General features: G+C 46.1%; 1 protein-coding gene across 5 annotated transcripts in view; it reads left to right on the top strand.

Moving 5' to 3' along the window:
- Window positions 1–21,009, top strand: part of CEP170 (centrosomal protein 170) — a 548,658-nt gene that overhangs the window by 454,604 nt on the left and 73,045 nt on the right. For all 5 annotated transcript variants that reach the window (XM_078648584.1, XM_078648586.1, XM_078648587.1 and 2 more), the window contains one exon: window positions 367–455. In XM_078648584.1, the coding sequence (XP_078504710.1) occupies window positions 367–455 (89 nt within the window). The remainder of the gene's footprint in view (window positions 1–366; window positions 456–21,009) is intronic.

A 21,009-nucleotide genomic window follows, 5' to 3' on the forward strand; every position in this document is an offset into this window, starting at 1 on the left:
TTGAAGGGCATTTCAATCTTAACATTGGGGCATACTCTTTATATAATGCATGTGAAATCGGCAGGCAGCTTAAGGTTTCTGAACATTTAACAATTTTCCCAATATTTGTTGAAGAAACTGTTCCAACTTGACTTAGGCTCTACTTTCTCATATCTACAAGCTTTGTAAATCTGTAAAGGGGACTTCCTCTCTTAGTGATATAAAAGCTTGTTGAAAGAATTCCTCAAAAATAAGCATGGAGGCATTTTTTTAATTGCTTGGTGGTTACACTACCGTAGTCTTGTCAACTTTAGGTAAGAAGGTATGAAAGTTGCCCCATGAATGTTTCTGTCTTACGTTTATTAACAACTGTTAATATTTTCCTAGGCGATGGGAGACACCTTGTTGCTGTCGTCCGTTTTCCAGTTCTCTCGGAAGATTAGGCAAGCCATAGACAAAACAGCTGGTAAAATCAGGTAAGGGGTTAATATATATATATATATATATATATATATATATATATATATATATATATATATATATATATATATATTTTATACCATATACATTTTCATGCATTGCAGTTTCTATTTGAAAAATAGCTGTGGTCTGAAGGCAATTTTTTACTTTGAGAAAGGAACCCACTACCAAGTGGCTATGATGTTGAATTGAGACATAGTTGTTAATTTCTTTTGTGTTAAGAAAATTCTAATATGTTTCAATGTATATGTAACTGTACCAGTTAAATGGTCTTTAAATGCAATATTCTTACAGTTTATTATTTGTGTAGTTTGTGTTGCACTCTAATGCCTCAAATGGGTTACTCCACTCTGGAATTAAATAATTTAAAAACGACTTCACTATTAGAAAACTACCCAGTCAGCTATATTTTTGTATAGTCATAACTGAAACGAATTTGTTTAGGGCAAAATTTGAGAACTATCCGTAAGCATTGGTAAATTCTATATGCAACTTATGTAGCTGTAGATCACGTGCTGCGTAGACTCTTTAGTGTTGGGCTCAGAACGTTGCAAGTTGTTTTTCTTTGAAGAAGGTTTCTCAATTTCGAGGTGACTTATGGTACATCATCCGAAACCTAAAATGCACCAGGATACAACCCGCACCTCAAATAGTTTTTTCCACCATCTGTCTTTGTTTAAATCGTTTTTATTAACATTTTGCACATTATTAATAAAACATAAAGTCAGAGCAGTGCTCATGTAGCAAGTGGGAGAAGAAAGAAAAACGAGTGTCAATAGCATGAGCCACAATACCCAATAGTCACAGGAAAAACAACGATATAAGTTATGGCGTTCACCATAGGTCTTTGACATGCTTTGAGTGCTCTGTCACCATTGTGATCAAAAACTGAAAGAATGTGATGCCAGACTACTCCGAAAAGGGGGACTGACCGTGTCAGAGGAGAAATAACACATACTATACTGACATCTGTCTAGCGGAACACCCAAGAGCAAATTGTAATAAAATGACTAATTTGTGGAAAAGATATAGAGAATAAATGTATTCCATTTAGGTTCTGCCTCTCTTGCAATAGCAAGTTATTCATCTTAAAGAAGGGTCTGTAACCGCTGCTTTCCGAGTTACTATAGTGCAACTGCCTGTTCTGTGTGTATCACTTTATGGTCCAAGAAAACTACCCAGCACTGATGGGACAGGCAGTGGGTACTCTATTCTGAGATCCAGTTCCTGAACTCTATTGAGTCCACTTCTGGAGAATTATCAGAGAACTTTGATACCTTCGAATCTGAGGACAATAGGGAAAACCATCCGCTACATCTTAGTAACAAAGTACCATTTCTGTATTGCTGGAAGACTCTGATTTCAGAGAAGCTGACTCTCCAAATCTTCCATGACCTCCTCCCCCCAAAACTCAAATCCCGGACTTAAGACCACACCTAGTGTGTCACTCCAAGGAATGGTCTCAACACCCTCAAAATCCTCCCTCTGTGGATTGCCCTTGAAAAACTCTCAACTCCACAGATAGGACAATCCCTGAGAGTGCCTTTTCTTCAGCAAAGATGAAGTTCTGAAGACGGTGCAATAGTCTGTGCTGCTCACTCTGCTAGAGACCAGTTGGTCTTGAAAAGAACCCTTAATGCTGGAGGAAGTCTGACCTCCAGGAGAAGAATGTCTAAGCTGAGGATATTCTCGAAGCTGAGTTGGGTGTGGAACTCCTCAAAGTCAAGCAAGTCGTCGGCGGTCAACCCTCATCGTTAAAAGGAAGGGTCTAAAATGTCAGATGTAAAAGAAAGAGAGAAAAATATATACATTGATCCTGGCACAGGTGATATTGTTGCATGGCAACTGCAATACACACCTGCCTTTCTGTAAAAGCTCAGGCTCACATTTGAAGAGAAGATCAGATGTTTTTCAGTCTTGAACAAAAGGATTGCAGATACTGCAACTGCCTTAGCTCCACCTGTGTCTCTGCGGTCCATAACATTCAACTTCTGATGAGGGGCTTCATTTTGATAATCACCCACATGCAACAGACTGATGCATCGAATGACTACAGGGTAGACAGTCAAGATAGCACAGCCTTGCACCAAATGACATCTCTACTATAATGCTTTATCTTAGGGGCAGCAGTACACCACAACTTTTCTATAGATGTAGAGAAGGCAGATGATGACTTCCTCATCGAGATGTTTATAAACATATCTAAAGACCACCCAGGTAATACGTATGTTAGACTATGGGCCTGATTTACAAAGGTTGCAAATACTTTTGAGTACGTTTATTACTTTTTGGTATTCACAAATCGCGATTGTAAGTTACCATTACAAAAAAATAACCTCCCTAACATAATTCAATAACCTAATTTTAACTTAAAAAAAAATAATGTAACAATAAATGTTATTGCTTGGTAGTAATTTACACTTGGAGTTTATGAAAAACTACAAGAGGTAAACTTAAGTAAATCAGTCACTATTTAAGAGTGCTTCGCTGATAAAGAATCTGTGAAGGCTATAGTTGTGACTCTAATGATGGAGAATAATTTAAATCTATGGCACAAAATTCGTATATCCTGGGATGTGTGCTGTCTGACTCCCCTGATAAAGACAGCAAATAGGTATGCAGCAGACACATCCTCAAAGTAAGTAAATACCAGCAACCTGGGAGTTGATGTGCCTGCCTTGGAATTTCAGGGTTCTGCCCAGAGGTCCAACAGGACCTAATTGGTCCGTCGTTCCAAATACATTATTTGACCCTCCAATCGATGAACTGTTAGAGAAGATAAAAAAAAAGACACTGACACAACTAAAGCAGTGGGCAACCGTTAACATAACTAGCATAGGGCATATTTCCGGAAAGCACAAACATTCCCTACAGCAAAAGCTGGAAAAGACTGGAGCAGACAATCATCCCAGTCTTTTCCAGAAACATAGCAGCAACTTAGACATGAAGAGTATGCCAGGGGAGCTTTTTGTGGCAATGGATGAACTAGGGCAAGAGGTGCAAAGCAAGAGTCATCTGTGCACCAGGCAGTGGGTGACCTTCCCTGCATGCTCCCCGTTCATCGAACACCTGTTGAAAGTATGAGGGTAATGCCTCTCAAATTAGAAAGAGATAACGTCCAATCAGTTGGTAGCATCCACGATAACCCACAGTTACTGTTCAGAGTTTCAGAACATCATGCCCACACACAATCAACCAGGATCATCTCAAACGGTTAATAAAAGAGGCTATTGAAATGGTGCTGTCTTGTCAACAAGAACAACGATTGAACTGTTTGTACTTCCCAATACCCTGAATGGATTAGAGCAATCTTGGATTTGAAATTACTTAGTCACTATATAAACATTTCAAGATACTCTGCAAGACATCCTCTCCTAATAACTATGGGACCAGTGGGGGCTTCCTCATCCTTATTATTAGGTGCACCGTCAGCACCTAGGGCTTGTAGTAAGTGGAACACATATTGCAAATTCTACTTTATTTTATTTTATGTTATGTGTATTTGTAAAGCAGACTGTCACCTTCAAGGGTTTCCTGGCACTGTTCTACCATTCAGAGTAACAACAGATCCAAGAGCATGTACAAATAGCTTAGTGTGTTTCTGACTCACTTGAGGTGCAGCAAAATTCATGTCTTCTCATACAGGGGTGATAGGGCTACACAGTCAGTACGACATAAAACCCTCCTCTGCCTGGACCAGGCCCAAGATTTTCTGGGAGCAGTACTCAATTCAGCCATAGATAAAGCTTACACCTGCAAAGAGAGAGTGATGGCATTTTAAACCCTATTTTACATTTAACGTCATGTCGTCTGACAATGAGAAAGATAATGAAATTGCTGTAAGTTGTCATCACAGGTTGCACTAGTACCAATATAAGGTTGTATAGGAGGCATTTATAAGAATGTCTAGCCCGAAAATGGTCACAGATTACTGGTAAATGGGAAGATCTACTGTTGGAGCCCATTACCACTCAAAATTTGGAGACCTCATGTAGTGTCGGAGCTCATGGCAGAGGAACTAGCTTCCAGCCTTTCTAACGCTAAGTCAACAGAAAATTTTCCTAATTTACACAGACAGTCCAATTACAATATATTAATATCTTCTAAAATGGAAGAACATGTTGTGCCCAATTGTCAAAGTTCGCTCGAGAAATTTGGCATTTCTCAAAATGTAATTCGATATACTAGTATCTAAATTGTACGTGAATTTAACTTGTATAAAGAAGACTTAAATAACTGTATCAATAATGTAATTTCTCATGCCGCTAAAATCTGAGGCAAACTAATGAATCTCTTCAATATGCTAATGATATAGTCTTACTGATCAAAACTTTGGTTATGTTTCAGAAACTCATCTATGTTCTAGAACTCAGTTGTTCAAATAACTATATGGAAATAACCTTACACAAAACTGAAGTGGTGGCTACGGTACAAAGGATTTTTTAAAATTCTGGTTTGTAGTACATAAATATTATAGAAAGAAAATCAAACCTGTACCTACTTATAAGCACTTGGACATTCTGTTTGAATGGGGAGCTAGTTTTCAACATTATCTCTCTTAAAGATCAGAGGCATACGCCTGACTTTTAACACTGGCAAATACATTGTGTTGTCCCCTCATTAGAGCCCTTGCTGTGAGGGGTAAAAAGCAAACTTTTACTAACACTAATTTGAGGGGCTGAGACAATTCATGGGAAATTTGCAAACTGGTTTGATCTGATTCAGTGTGATGCTTACAGAATGTTGTACAGTTCACACCCAAGGCCCAAATTTGTTTACTATAAGATCTGATCAAGAATAATTCTCACAACAGGTAATATTTGTTAAAGAGATGGGAGAACTAACCCAAAGAATGTTTACATTCAAAATGCAATACAGTCATGCATTTGTAACCCTTTCCCTGCTTGTTTTGTAAATGTTTTGGGGACATGTAACACTTAACCCTTCATAATGTTTTGCCGTAAAAGGTATTTAGGCCAAATTTGCATCCTTATTTTCTCCACATGTTGGGGATTCTAAGGGTTTTTGAATTATCCTTGAGAGAACCTAGAAATTAGCTAGCAATAATTAGTACGGTTTCTTTTTCCAAGAATGTAAGCACCAAAAGGTTTGCTGTGCTAAGATCACATATTTCCAGCGTACAGATAAAGTTGTTTCAAAAAACCTTTTTTAACTCAGTTTGCGGTGGAAACAGGTGTGAAACCCAAAGGTAAATACGGAAAGCTACACATTTCTGAAAAGTAGGCAACATTTGGTATTCAGCAAGGGGGTTTATTATGTGAAACGCTCAAGGATTTCCTGAAGGAACTAATCATTGAAATCAAGAAATAGAAATAGGTGAACACTTTCATCTGTGCTTCTTTGCCCAAAGGCCAATTTACAAAAGTAATATACCAGTTCGAGGCATGTGGGCTGCTGAATTCATATCTGTGCATAGATCGCCGCCTAGTGTTGGGTCCCGATGATTGCACATTGTTGTCCTGGAAGAGTCTTCGAAGTATCACGAGATAGGTGGCTCCTCCCTCGGACTACAGTGCGCATGGGCATCCTCTCCATCCTCAGATTGTTTTTTTCCTCCATTGGGTTCAGATGTACTTTCCAGCACTCCAAGTTCGGAATCAACAAAAACTTTTCTAAAGGCCAAAAGGCCTTCGGATCCGTCGTTATTGTTAAGCGCTCGGTACCGATACACTTCTTGAACATCTGTTGCACTTTGGTCGTCGAATCGGGCCGTTAGGCCTTCTCGACGCCACGTGGACCGACCGTCGATGGAACAAAGTCCATTCAAATACTGCCCGCAGTGCAACTCAAAGTTCCCACACACAGATAAGCATCCAGTGTGCTACAAATGTCTATCTCCAGATTACAATGAAGATAGTTGCCTAGCCTGTGCCCAGTTTCTGTCGAAAAAGACGATCCGGAATCGACGGGCGGCGAGGCAAGAAATGCAGAGGTCGGCACCAGAGCCCGAGAATATCTTCGACGATGAGGAAGACCTAGTTAACGCCGAAGACTCTGATTAAGACGAAGAACAGTACTCGGAGCACGACTCCGAATATTACCTCGATGAGGAGAACAAATCGTCGATCTAGAGGAATACGATCAAGACATCGTAGCTGTCGAAGACGACTCCGATGACGGCGAGGGGCGAACCGTGAGTACACCGCCCCATATAGACACTACACCGCTATCAGAGACTCAGGTCGAGGCATCGCCAGCAGGCCTTAGCCAAGACCAACATACTGGTTCTACAGCCCCGCCATACCGCCCGGCTAAAAATATACAAAAAGAGCCTTCTGAGAAACGACATACGACACCGGTTCCATCGAAACCGAAAATCGTCGACAATACCGTCTTCGGACCAAATATTGTCGAGCCGAAGGTGATTAAGCCGAAGGGCACCGACCCGAAGGCCACTATTCCAATACAACCTTCGAAGCCAAAGACCCTCGAGTCGACATCGAAGACAAAAGCCGTCGAGTCGACCTCGAAGCCAAAGCACGTCAAATCGACCCCCAAACAAAAGCACGTTGACTCGACCTCCAAGACAAAGCATCTTGAATCGAGCAAATCTGGCTCAACTATCGACAAAGGCAAAAAAACGGTCGACGACAGCAAAAGGCCTACGCCCAAGACAAACGTCGAACCAAAAGTGAAACCTAAGGTGGACCAAAGCAAATCGGTTGAGCCGAAGCCCATCGATCCAAAGAGGGGCATCGAGCCAAAGCCACAGGCTCCGAAGACACCGATAACACCTAAACACGCTGCCGAACCGAAAAAAAACGCTCGGTCCGAAGAAGGTGGTAAAGCCTGTAAAAGACGTCCAGCCGACAAAACCTGTCGAAAAACCTCAAAAACCGATCCAACCACCAAAAGTGGTCGAACCCATTAAAGGCATCGAACCGAAAAAGGTCAAACTAAAACCTTCAGCACCAAGGCCAAAAACTGTGGAAGAAGAGATTATCCATCCAGACCCCTCCACAGAAGACCAATCAAAACTATATATTGACCCAAACACTGGGAAAGTGATTGTTTACACAAAAAAAGAAAAGACCTCTGCTACTGAAGACTTTTCTAGAATTCCACTCAAGAAAAAGAGAGACTGTACTGCCTCTCCTATACTTTTTGAACCTATCTCTCCAGCTATGCCTACTACTCCACATGCCCCAGGCTCACCTGCATGCTCTGACTACATCCCAGATGAAGATCAGGATGCAGATGTGGGGTTTGGTTATCCACAAAACCCATATGAAAACCAAAACTCACAGCCATGGGGGGTGAGGGAGGTGAACCAGACACTGAGGGGACTCTGCCCATTACAGACCCTACAGTATACCCAACTAAGCCATCACCCACAGAAGATACAGTGGCTTTTAACTCTCTAATAGATAGAGCAGCAAGCTACCATAATGTAGATATGCATTCTGATGCCATTGAAGAAGACTTTCTATTTGATACATTAACAACTTCGGAAAGAAATGTCAAAACACTCCTCATGTTGAAGGGCGTCTTAAAGCACGTAACTGACATTTTTAAGGACACTGCTAGGGCACGTGTCATAAACCCTAGAATTGAAAAGAAATATAGGGCTGCACCTATAGACCCTACATACATCAAGGGACAACTACCTCTAGAATCCTTAGTGGTATCCAACGCACGAAAACGTGCAAATTCACAGACTACTGGAGAGGCTGCTCCTCCTGACAAGGAGTCCAAGATTTTAGAAGCATCAGGCAAAAGAGTAGCAGCTCAGGCAGCAAACTCCTGGAGAATAGCCAATACACAGGCCTTGCTGGCCAGATATGACAGGGCCCACTATGATAGTTTAGAGGAAATTCTCCAACACTTACCTGAGCCTTACAAAAATCAGGCAGATGAACTTATACAGGAGGGAAAGCTCATCACAAATGCCTCAATTAAATGTGCTCTAGACACGGCAGACACAGCTGCCAGATCTATCAACACAAGCGTTCTGCTTAGGCGACATGCATGGGTTCGCATATCAGGCTTTAAGGATGAAGTCCAATCCACTATTCTTAATCAGAACATAAACCCAGATTTTTTGTTTGGTCCAGCGGTTGACTCAATTCTGGACAAAATGAAAAAGGACGCAGAAACGGCGAAGTCCATGGGAGCCCTTCAGTCCCAACAACACAGAGGCTCCTTTCGTCGCTCAAATTATAGAGGAGGAGCGCGCAGTAATACATCACAGCAATCCTCCACCTACAAAAGTAACACGCAATCCACATACAACAAGAACTCTAACAGGGGTGGATACAGAGGAAATAATACCAAAGGCAGAGGTCGTGGAGGCAATGCAAATAGATCCTCCACTAACACCAAACAGTGACTTCTTGGCAAAACCCCCAGACCATATAACACCAGTCGGGATTCAGCAGCCCACATGCCTCGAACAGAATATGCTACTTACCAGTATGCATCTGTTCTTGGCATGTAGGGCTGCTGACATTCATATCGCCCACCCGCCTCCCCGGTGCCTGTCGCAGCTGTAGCATTCACTCTTTGCATGGACATCTCTTACTGTACTATACTCCATCTCTGCCACAATGGCGAAAAACAATCTGAGGATGGAGAGGATGCCCATGCGCACTGTAGTCCGAGGGAGGAGCCACCTATCTCGTGATACTTCGAAGACTCTTCCAGGACAACAATGTGCAATCATCCGGACCCACCACTAGGCGGCGATCTATGCACAGATATGAATGTCAGCAGCCCTCCATGCCAAGAACAGATGCATACTGGTAAGTAGCATATTCCTTACTTCAATCAGACCCTTCTGGTTGTCTGTTTGTTTGTTGCTCAAAAGAATGTGATACCCAGAGCCAAGAGCTGAGCTGATGCTTATACAGCTTTTTCATTGTGTATCGACCATGCATCAATTTAAATGGTAAAATCTAAAGAATGAAAAATGTTCATAAAGGAAACTCTGGCATTTTTTAAATGTACCCAAGATGCTGAGTTTATGAATAGTGAGTATTGGTATCTGAAAGAGACACGTTAGTGATAGATTCCTTACCTTAGAATATCCCCAGGCGTCAGACTGGATCCGGAAAATTTTGCACAGCAATACCCCTGCACGCCGGCAGGCGTCATCCGCGGCTCCGCGTCCGTCGTCGGCGTCGTTAGCGCCGGAATGACGTCGTCGGAGTACTTAGACGCCGCCCATGCGCGCTGACGTCAGTTCTTCTTTTTTCCGCGCCAGCTAGCGCAGATCCGGAGAAGCTCTACCCCTTAGTCATTTTTTGACTAAACATTTTGATCTTTTTGATCATTTCTCTATTCGAGTCTTCGACTCGGACGGTGCCGGTAGGGATGCCCGGGTTCAAACCCTGTTCCAAGTGCGACCGACTGATGTCGGTTACCGACCCCCATCGCCGGTGCCTGACGTGCTTAGGCCTCGACCACGACGACCGCATCTGCTCCGACTGCCGGGCCCTGACGTCTAAAGCTAGGCAGGAGCGGTCCCGCAAGTGACTCGAGCTCCGGCAGTCGGCCCCGCGCCGCTCCAGGTCCCGGTCCCACAGGAGGTCCAGGGACCGGTCGGAGTCCTCGCAGCTCCGGGAGTGGACAATGGTCGTCGGGATCCAAGTCCTCAGGTAAGAGGTACGAGAGGTCGGAGAGACGTCATCGTTCCTCCGACCCACCCTGACGCTCGCACGTTGCGGCCCGGGGTTCGGGTGACACCACCCACGCGGCTCCGACGGAGTCGCAGGCGTCGCTGCCTGCCCCATACCTTCGGGTCCCTGGGCATGAAGCGATGCCAGCGGAGGTCGAGCGGTATCTCATGGCCATGAGGTCCCTCCCACCGCAGCCGGGTCCCGTGGCGCCTCCGGACCCAACGGCCTCGGCTGGAGGGCCTAGCGGGTCGGGTGCTTCGGCTCCGACGCCGTCGGGTGCTTCGGCCCCGGCGCCGTCGGGTGCTTCGGCCCCGGCGCCGTCGGGTGCTTCGGCCCCGGCGCCGTCGGGTGCTTCGGCCCCGGCGCCGTCGGGTGCTTCGGCCCCGGTGCCGTCGGGTGCTTCGGCCCCGGCGCCGCCGGCGACTTCGGTCCCTGCGCCGCAGGCCCTCACTGGATCCGCCTCCGGATCCGGGTCGTCGCCGGTCGACCTCACCGGCGCCGGCCCCGCGGGTGTTGCCCCCGGCGCCCACTGTGGACGCCGTCCCAAAATCTTCCCTTCGGTCCGGCTTCCGACGGCCTTTGGAGATTTCTACTTCCACGACACGGCCCCGTCTGATGACCCTGCTCTGCAGGAGATGGGTGACGAAGGTGATTGGGAGGGGTCTGTTGACCCTCTGGCACGAAACTGCCAGTCTCCACTGGACTGGACATATGAGCTTGGGGAAGTCAGTGGTATTGACACTTCGCCAGACACTTGATTTGTCTCCCCTCCCACCGTGGCTACGGAGGAGGGGGCTGCTTACAGTGTAGTGTTGACGAGGGCAGCCAAGGCCTTAAACCTTGAGCTCCCCGTCGCGGCCGTGAGGGCTAACCTCCTCACTGAGGTCCTTAAACCGCAAGCAAGCTCCAATGAGCCTCTGCTGCCGTTTAATGAGGCCTTGTGTAACGTTGTTGTGGGCACTTGGTCCAAGCCCGCCACAGGTCCGCCTGTGGATAGGAACCTGGCCAGACGCTACCGCCCAGCCCCGGGCGACCCTTGCTTTTTGTCCACCCATCCCACCCCCGAGAGCTTGGTCATCCAGGCCACCACTTCCCAGACCGCATTCCCGACGGCTCTGCCCGATCGGGAATCCAAGAGATATGAACAATTCGGGAAGTAAGTGTTCTCGTCCCTGAGTTTGGGACTGCGGTCTGTCAATACCGCATGTCTCTTGGGCCGCTACACCCACACCCTGTGGGACACGGTCGCGGAAGTGCTGCCACAATGTCCTGAGGGGGTCAGGGCTAAACTCGGCCAAGCCCTTGTGGAGGGCCGAGATGCAGCACGATATTCCATCCGGTGTGGGATGGATACCACGGACTCACTGGCAGGGCTATGGCAACGACGGTGGCGGTTCGACGCCACGCCTGGTTGAGGTCCGCCAACTTTTCGGCCGATGTCCAGGCCACCCTTCTGGACATGCCGTTCGATGGCCGTCGCCTCTTTGGCGACAAGGCAGACCATGCGCTTGAGCGTTTTAAGGACTCCAGGGCTACGGCCAAGTCCTTGGGCCTCTCGGCCACACGCCAGCAATCGGGTGCCTTTCGCGGCCACGGAAGGGGCGCCCCCACACGTGCTGCCAGCCACGCATCGCAGAATGTTCAACAGCGCGGTGGCAGCCGTGGAAACCGCCGTGGCGGCGGTCGGGGACAATGGCGAGGCCAGTCCACACCTCCCTCCGCAGCACCTGCATCAAAACCTTCCTAGTCCGTGTCTTCAGGCCCATGTGACGCCAGTGGGGGGCAGGGTTCGCCATCACCTCTTCCACTGGCGCACTGTCACGTCGGACAGGTGGGTGCTGCAAATCGTCCGAAGGGGCTACTCCCTCCCCTTCGAGGCGACCCCTCCAGCCATGCGACCGCAATTCCACCGCGTGTCGGGGGATCACCTGCAACTTCTGCAAGAGGAAGTCACGGCCCTCTTGGCCAAGGGGGCCATCGACCGCGTTCCTGGGCCAGAAGTAGGGTGTGGTTGTTACTCCCACTCCTTTTTGGTACTCAAGAAGGGCAAAGGGGGGCTACGCCCTATCTTGGACCTACGGAACGTCAACGGCTTCCTCCGGAAGGAGAAGTTCAAGATGCTGACTTTGGCTCAGGTCTTAGCTGCCCTGGACCCCGGAGACTGGATGGTAGCGTTGGACTTGCAGGACGCTTATTTTCACATCCCCGTCCTGCCGGCCCACCGGCGTTACCTGCGGTTCACGGTAGGCCACGAGCACTTTCAGTTTACCGTGCTCCCCTTCGGCCTTACCAGGCCCCACGGGTGTTCACGAAAGTGATGGCGGTGGTCGCAGCTCATCTGCGCAGGTTAGGAGTGTCAGTCTTACTCTACCTCGACGACTGGTTGTTGAAGGCGGGCTCGCCCCAGACAGTCGTCAGCCACCTCCAGAGTATGGCCGACCTCCTGCACTTGCTGGGGTTCTCCATCAACGTGCCGAAGTCGCACTTGTGTCCCTCTCAGAAGCTCCTCTTCATCGGAGCGGTTCTAGACTCGGCGCAGTTTCGGGTTTATCCTCCCGAACAGCGGGTTCTGGATATTCAGGCTCTGATTCCGATCTTTCAGCCTTTAACCCGAGTCTCGGTCAGGTTGACGCTGCGGCTTCTGGGGCTGATGGCCTCCTGCATCCTTCTGGTGCATCACGCCCGGTGGCGGATGCGGGCTCTGCAGTGGGACCTGAAGTTTCAGTGGGCCCAGCATCAGGGCAACTTGTCCGATAATGTCTTGATCTCGGAGGGCCCTGCAAGACAGTTGCAGTGGTGGCTCACGGACCGCGATTGGGTCAGTGGCAGATCCCTCTCCCTACCCCACCCGGAGCAAGTGGTTGTGATGGAGGCGGATATCAGAGGCCTCTGGTCTCCGGCGGAGTCCCGGCTCCATATCAACCTTCTGGAGCTGCGGGCCATCCGACTAGCACTGAAGGCATTCCTCCCCTCTGTCCGGAGGAGTGTAGTCCAGGTGTTCACGGACAACACCACCACCATGTGGTACTGCAACAAACAGGGCGGGGTGGGGTCGTGGACCCTATGCCAGGAGGCTCTACGCCTCTGGCAGTGGCTGGAACATCAGGGCGTGACCCTGGTAGTTCAACACCTGGCAGGTTCTCTGAATGCCAGGGCGGACGAACTCAGCCGTCGGTGCATGATGGATCACGAATGGCGTCTGAACTCGGACGTGGCGCAAGGCCTCTTTCAGCAGTGGGGAGAGCCTTGGTTAGATCTATTCGCCACAGAAGAGAACGCGCAATGTCATCAGTTCTGCGCGTTGGAATTTCCAAAAGCGGCACTCGCTCGCAGACGCTTTTCGTCGCGAGTGGAGTTGTGGTCTATTGTACGCCTTTCCGCCTATACCACTTCTGCCCAGAGTGCTGAAGAAGATCAGGCGCGACCGGGCCCAGGATATCCTTGTGGCTCCGGACTGGGCTCGAAGATACTGGTATTCCGAGAACTTCAAGCACTGCACATACCAGAGTGCTTAGGGGCGACCCGGAGGAGGGGCTAGCGGTGTGCGGTCCATTGCTGTTTTTTCTACTCAGCATGTCAGTCGATCCCCCGATTCGTCTGCCTCTTCGGGATGACCTTCTGTCGCAGCAGCAGAGGCGGTTCTCCACCCGAACCTGTCCAGCCTCCACCTACAAGCATGGAGATTGAGCGGCGGCAGTTGAGGCCATTTGACTTGCCTCCCGAAGTCTGTAATGTCATTCTGGCAGCCAGGCGTCCCTCCACAAAGTCGGTATACGCCTGCAGGTGGAACAGATTTGTGGCATGGTGCACAGCAAAGGCTGTGGACCCACTCTCTGCACCCCTTTCTGAGGTTCCCCTCTTTCTTCTTTCTCTTGCCCAGCAGGGCTCTGCTCTGGGCACTATCAAAGGGTACCTTTCTGCCCTTTCCTCCTTCTTAAGGCTACCTGATCAGCCTTCCTTGTTCAAATCCCCCATTGTAAATAGGTTTTTGAAGGGCATCACACACATGTTGCCTCCTGTTCCTTTCGTGATGCCCCAGTGGGACTTGAATCTTGTACTTACTTACCTAATGTGTGCTCCCTTTGAGCCGCTCCATAACTGTCCTCTCCGTCTTCTTACTTTGAAGACAGCTTTCCTGGTTGCCATCACCTCTGCCAGGAGAGTGAGTGAGCTCCAGGCTCTTTCTTCCACACCTCTTTTCCTCTCTGTCCATCCGGACAAGGTTGTGTTGCAGACGAGACCCTCTTTCCTGCCCAAGGTTGTCACGACCTTCCCCATCGGGCAGTCCATTACCTTGCCCACCTTCTTTCCGCCTCCGCATCCCTCGAAAGAGGAAAAGAGGCTCCACCGTCTGGACCCAAAACGTGCGCTCTCCTACTATCTGGATCGCACACGCCATTTCCGGGCGGATGACCAACTCTTTGTTGGTTACGTGGGCGCTAAGAAGGGAAAAGCGGTGCACAAGCGGACCATCTCTCGGTGGATCATCTTGTGTATCCAGGCATGCTACTCCTTGGCTAAGAAGGAGCCCCTTGTTGGATTGCGGGCTCATTCCACTCGGGCCACGGCGACTACCACTGCCCTGGGCCGAGGAGTGCCCTTGCAGGACATTTGCCAGGCAGCTACGTGGGCCTCGCTGCACATGTTTGCACGACACTACTGCCTGTACAGCCAAGTCCGGAGGGATGGCTTCTTTGGCCGTTCCGTCCTCCAGGACTTTCTGGTGTGATTATTGGTTCGCAGACCCACCACCGGGGTTGGTATTGCTGGGGTATCTATTCTAAGGTAAGGAATCTATCACTAACGTTTCTCTTTCAGATGCACAAGTTACTACTTGTGTAACGATATATCTGTAAGAGACATTAGTTAGTGATAGATTCCTTACCGACCCACCCATCCTCCCCGTTCTGCGAACCGATATCTAGGGTTAAGGTCTTCCCCTTTCAGGGCCCTAGTTTCATGGCACCAGTTGTGGTTCTATCATGGCTCTGCGTATCTGGCGCGGAAAAGCTGTGTATCAGAACTGACGTCAGCGCACATGGGCAGCGTCTAAGTACTCCGATGACGTCATTCCGGCGCTAACGACGGACGCGGAGCCGCGGACGACGCCTGCCGGCGCGCAGGGGTATTGCTGTGCAAAATTTTCCGGATCCAGTCTGACGCCTGGGGATATTCTAAGGTAAGGAATCTATCACTAACTAATGTCTCTTACAGATATATCGCTACACAAGTAGTAGCTTGTGCATTACTCTGAATTTGGAGTAAAACATCCTATCATGTGTTCCAGAGGGCATTGTGTAAAGTGTGTTCTTTCTTGCATACTGGCTTATGCCAGTATGCAATTTCAACTGCCAATTCAACTGATAATATCAAATATTATACAATTCTTTGTTCCCTCACTTCTCTAGATAAAAATAGTACATCACCTGTGTGGCTAGGCCTAGTGCCTGTAATAGGAGAGGCCCCAAAGCACAACATGGAGAAATCACAATTTTGCCTTACAAATTGATTGATTCTGGAGATGTGGGTAGCTGCAGTATTTGGGCCCAGGGTCCACTGTCACTCAAGAAAACCAACCGAGCACACACAATTCAGAAATTCTGTTCTGTGCACATTCAGCTCACAATGGTATTGCTAGGAAATATTTAATTGGCAGGTATTTGTAAAGCTTCCACGTTGTCTGGTTTTCACAAATTTACTAAACACTAATATTTGGTTATTTATACCGGGCAAGAAGGTTAAGTTGGACAAAGCTGTAAAAAAATCTCTCTTCCACAATTTTTACATGTCTGCTTGTAAGCCACAAACTGAGAGGTTTGGTTACTCCTTTTTAGTCTATGCAGAGATCTTGAGATACCCATGCTGCAAACAGAAAACATTACCTGTAAAACTCTGTTTGTCACTTGTAGTACTGTAGGCTCACATGCACTCTACTCACCTTCCTGGTGAGAATATAACATAACACTTCTTGATATATTCTAAATGCACATTCATGATACTATTTGTAATTCTTTCTCTAGTACATAGATTAGATTTAGTTTTGCTTCATCACATATACACTTAAACGTAGGGGGGGGCGCATTCTTAGATGTGTTATGTCTCCTTGTGCATTGTGGGTTTCAGGGATGTACGAGTCACCTTGAAACCGAAACTTTTTCCGCGAAATAAAAAGCTTGTAATGTTCAGAGCGTAACACTAGATGGCAGGAGTGTGTGCAGAATATGATCTTCCACAGCATATGATCTAGAGAGCACTACAAGCTGCAAACCCAGTGTTACAGGTTGTGATTCTACACACATAACCAGAGAAGACGTTTTACTGCTACTTACATACCTACCCTTTCTACCTTGTGTACCTATCCGCGTCAACTGTTTCTAGTAACATGAGATTTCTCTGGGTACAAATCAGATCTTCCAACTTTAGTTTGTGACATTGAGCATTATGACGACCTAGCTGTTGCACTTCTGGTGAAACTAGAATGAAGTACTGTTTTATTAAGCTTATAACTCAATTTTGAGAGATCAGCGAGTTTTCTGTAACCACATTGCCAATAGCATAAAGGATAACAATTTGCCGCTTGTTAAAAAAAATAAATGATGAAGTATCCATAGTCTACTGGAATGCTTGTTTGAATGACGCTCCGGTTATCCAGGGGTTCATTCACACATATTTTTTAAAGTCTGAAAAATCTACAGATTGTGTTTTCCTATTCCCCCTTTGCATTGGTTTCTGTGTTTTTTGGGAGATTGACTAACATTTCCGGAGGAAATCATTGATATCTTTGCAAATCGTAGATTCACATTCATACTCCTCTTCCACCATACTTAAACAGGGCAGGAGTACATTTTGCTGGGATGAATTTAATGACTTTGTTTAATATTTAGATAAATGCAACCTGTTTTGTTCTGAATGAATGTAAATATTCCATATTTCTATCCCATTTTTGTTTTGAAAATATAATTTACAGATGGCTAAATTGACAGAATGCTTCGTGTTCATTTCACACTAACGATGAAGTATTATATTCTGCTTAGAAAAGATGTAAGAAGAGTCACAGATATGTAACCGTGTGCCGAAGTTTTTATTCGATCTTTTGCTGCAGAATGTATGATACACCATTTATAATGTATTCAACCACTGGATGGACCTTCATCAAATTTAGTTGTAGCATTCAAATTGTAAATCATTTTCTTGTATAGTGAAGTAATGGATGACGGGCTCCTTGCCAACGTTTTGATGGGTTTTGCAGAGTAAGGCAATCATTTTTATAACTTGGCCTTCATATACTGTAAAGATATAGTAGTTTGATTAACATTTGTAATTTAAATGCGAGTCATTTGATGGATTATTCTTGCATGATTTTCTATTGGAAATCTTAAAAAAAAACAAAAAACAAGTGAAGTAAATGCAGTGTTTGCCGTGGCGTCTGCAGGAAAGAAATACAAGCAACATGATGGATGTTAATGGAAAAAAACCTACGCAGGTTTCCACTCTGGTGATGATTTTTTTGCTAGTATGCATTTGGAATTTTGGACAAAACATAGCTACTCCATACACCCTACTCCCATCTGTTACTTTTCATTCATAAACCATACATTCTTTTGACAGGATTAAATGTCATACCAATCTTAAAAAATAAAGCCAAGAGTTTCTAGCATCATGCTTCTGTTCATATTCTTATACTCTGTTATGCCTCACATGCATGCGTTAAAGCTCAGGTGAAGAATAAAAATTATGCTCTTGTCCTTCAGACTTCTATGGATATGCTTGCATGGGTGGTTACCCGCGTGGCCCTAGAGGGCCTCGTCCTTCAGGACGCAGCCCAAATAATTATCAGTGCCTGAAATTAATTCAAGCATTTCATGACATGAAGTCTCTCAGACTGCTAAACCTGTCTGTAGTGAGACTTGAAATGCAAACAGCTTTCAAAGCAGCAAAATCAACAAATTCACAATGCCAATAGGTCTGGCTATAAAGAAATGTTGTATGGAAATGTAAAGCATTACAAGTAAATCATATGGGAATGGGTATGTGCTTATGTGGAAGTAAGGAAAAGCAGAATTATATGGATGGAGGTTGAAAGGTCAGTTGACAGTTTCACTGTCATGCTAGAACTAAAATTCCATATAAGTTCATGACTACCCTTGTCCTGTCTGTGCTACTACCAGAGAAAAACAACATAAATTATCTAGCTACCTAAGACGCTTTAATACCATTACAATGTCAAATGTGTAACCCTAGAACTTCAAGCTCACGCAGATGAATAAATAAACAAAATGATACCATCTGCGTGAAAGGCAAAAACTTTTTTTTCCTGGAAACACACAACTTCTGCCCGATAAAAACATGTACTCCTGCCTCCCAGCATGTGGACGCAGCCATAGCTCCTCTCCTGGTGATTCTCACGTTTGTCTGGCTGCAGCTGTGCTGTCAAGCTAGAGCCCAAAAACTGGAAACACAAATCTGCTTTTATGATTCAGCCAACAATGAGACAGAACGCAACACTGTCAACAATTGCATCTTCACTTTGTCAAGATGGGCAGGGCTGAGTTACCACTGTGCCCCAAGGGGTGTGGTCAGGAGGGTAAATATTTCCACATGCTGTGGGACTGCCCGGTACTTCAGGCATACTGGGTTGCAGTGGCATCCTTCATTATGGAGATATGTGGAGGGGACATTGTGGCATCAACAAAGTGATGCCTGTTGAACGTGTGGGAGGCAACTGACCTAACAACTACAAATAGGCTCCCGGTTACTCTAGGCTTTAGCGTGGTCAAACGTAACATAGCTAAGATGTGGAGGACGTTTGGGGGAATGGAAGGCAGATATGGATTGGTGCATACACGCAGAAAGGGTGGTCTGTGAGGGCAGAAGATATCCACACAAATGGACGAAAGTCTGGGGAAGTTGGAATAAAAGCAGGGGAATGTTGTGCACACCTGCCAGTAGAGTCGCTCCAAGTGAACTGGATTGAGGGCTGTTACACAGAGGATCCTGCCAACGTGGTATTGGTGCAGAGGCCGGACAAATTGAAGTGTGTCGATTTAGATACCCGTACATAGGTTTCCCGAATCATGTCCTTATATAGGCACAATTCGCACTGCCCTTATTTAGGCATAGAATCCCAGTCCTTATTTAGGCATTGGCCATGCAATCCCAATACAGCCATGGTCACCTACATCCGTCCATCCCACGTCAGAATGAGTTCTTAGAAAACCAGACCCTTAAGCCATTGGGACATTCCCTGCTTGGATTGATTTCTCCAAGAACTCATTTATTATGCATGAACCGCTATACCCTAAGGGTTCATTCATGACGTCTTCCTCTGCCCGACTTTATGTCAATGCTAGCATTCCTAAACACCTTCCAGGTATAAATAGACCTTCACTTACCATGGCAAACCACGACTCCTACCGGCTGCATACTTGCACAATGTGGCTCGCCACAGCAAGTTCGGAAGGAATTCGAGTTCCCGCTTGGCGCACTGACCAGAGGCTGTCATCCCTGCTCGCAGAGATTCCAGCTTCCAGTGTTCTGACTCCCTTTGCGGGATGTTGGAGTTTGAGATCCGGAAAGAGATTCCCACCTCTCTCATTCTAAGGTATGGAGCTGACTAGAACCTAGAGGGACTCTTGGCATAATAACTATAGCATATCATACTATAGAAAACAGCACCTACTTCTTACCTCGTACTACACTTAAGTTAGGTACACTGGGGTAGAACTATTTAGAAGCACCCGATGAGTATTCACATTTTAGCCTGTTACTTATGTGTATGTGTATGTATATGAATATATGTCATAGCTAAAAGACCATGCTATTGCAGTATTATTTCTTTTTACTGCTCACGCTGTACATTTTATATCTTGCATACTGTCTAACGATCGTAACAGCTCATATCTCTTGCACAAGAAATAAGACTGTTCAATAAATCCTTTTATTGAAACGCCCGTCTATTCTTTCTGTGTAACTCTGCAGAAACGAAGCATGCACGATTGACTGAGTGAAACTGTTATCTATGGTTTCCACGATTCTGAGAACTGTTCCGATTCTACAGGGAAACAAAGTTGTCATGTTTATCCCTTCTTGTTCATTCGAGAAGTTTCTAGTGACCTGTGAGTTAGGTGGCACACACAAGTAATTATGTTTAATATACTCGATAGAAGCATACTGACCTCAGTTCTATGCTAAAACTATAGTGTATATTATTCCAATGCGCAGAGCCTATAAGGGAAATAGGAATTACACTACAGTATGAGTAATGTATAGAGCTTGTCTACTTGTATATTGTATTTTAACATCTTGTATAATAAAAGACGCTTCATCGTTGTTATATGGTTAATCACTGCAATAAAGAGTTGTGTAAAAAAAACAACAATGGTTCCTTTACTGACCTAGCTTCAGAAGTGTAGATGTAAAATTTCAGGCACCACAAATAGTTATCTTCAAACGTGAAGAAGACCCAAGTTGGCATTTAAAGTTGACCTATTTTTTGTGGTTGAGAGTCCTGTAATGCATCCTTGAAAATGAATTCGCTTGAAAGCACGGGCCTCAGTTTTCTTCCCTACTGTGCATGTTTTGCAAGGAAACAAAATGGTTTCTGAACTATGAAACCATCCTCCTAACTTGCTTTATTCCGCCTCATGTCACCACAACCCTCTGCAACCCTTGAATCTAGCGAGCTGTGAAATGGAGTAAGAAAAAATGAAAGATCGAGTGTTTAAAGATTTGATGCCTGCAGTTTGAAATGGCGCTGCTTCCTTTTTGTAAATAGGTTTCTGATAGATACATCTGCCAGTGGATTCCTCACCTTGTGAATATCCCCTTGCGCCAGCAACATTCGGAAATTCATTTGTAGCTTCGCGTGGACGTGGACGACGTCATAGAGACATGGCATCGCACGTGACTCCGC

This window comes from Lissotriton helveticus, chromosome 6 (assembly GCF_964261635.1).
Source record: "Lissotriton helveticus chromosome 6, aLisHel1.1, whole genome shotgun sequence".
NCBI classification, from domain to species: Eukaryota; Metazoa; Chordata; class Amphibia; order Caudata; family Salamandridae; genus Lissotriton; species Lissotriton helveticus.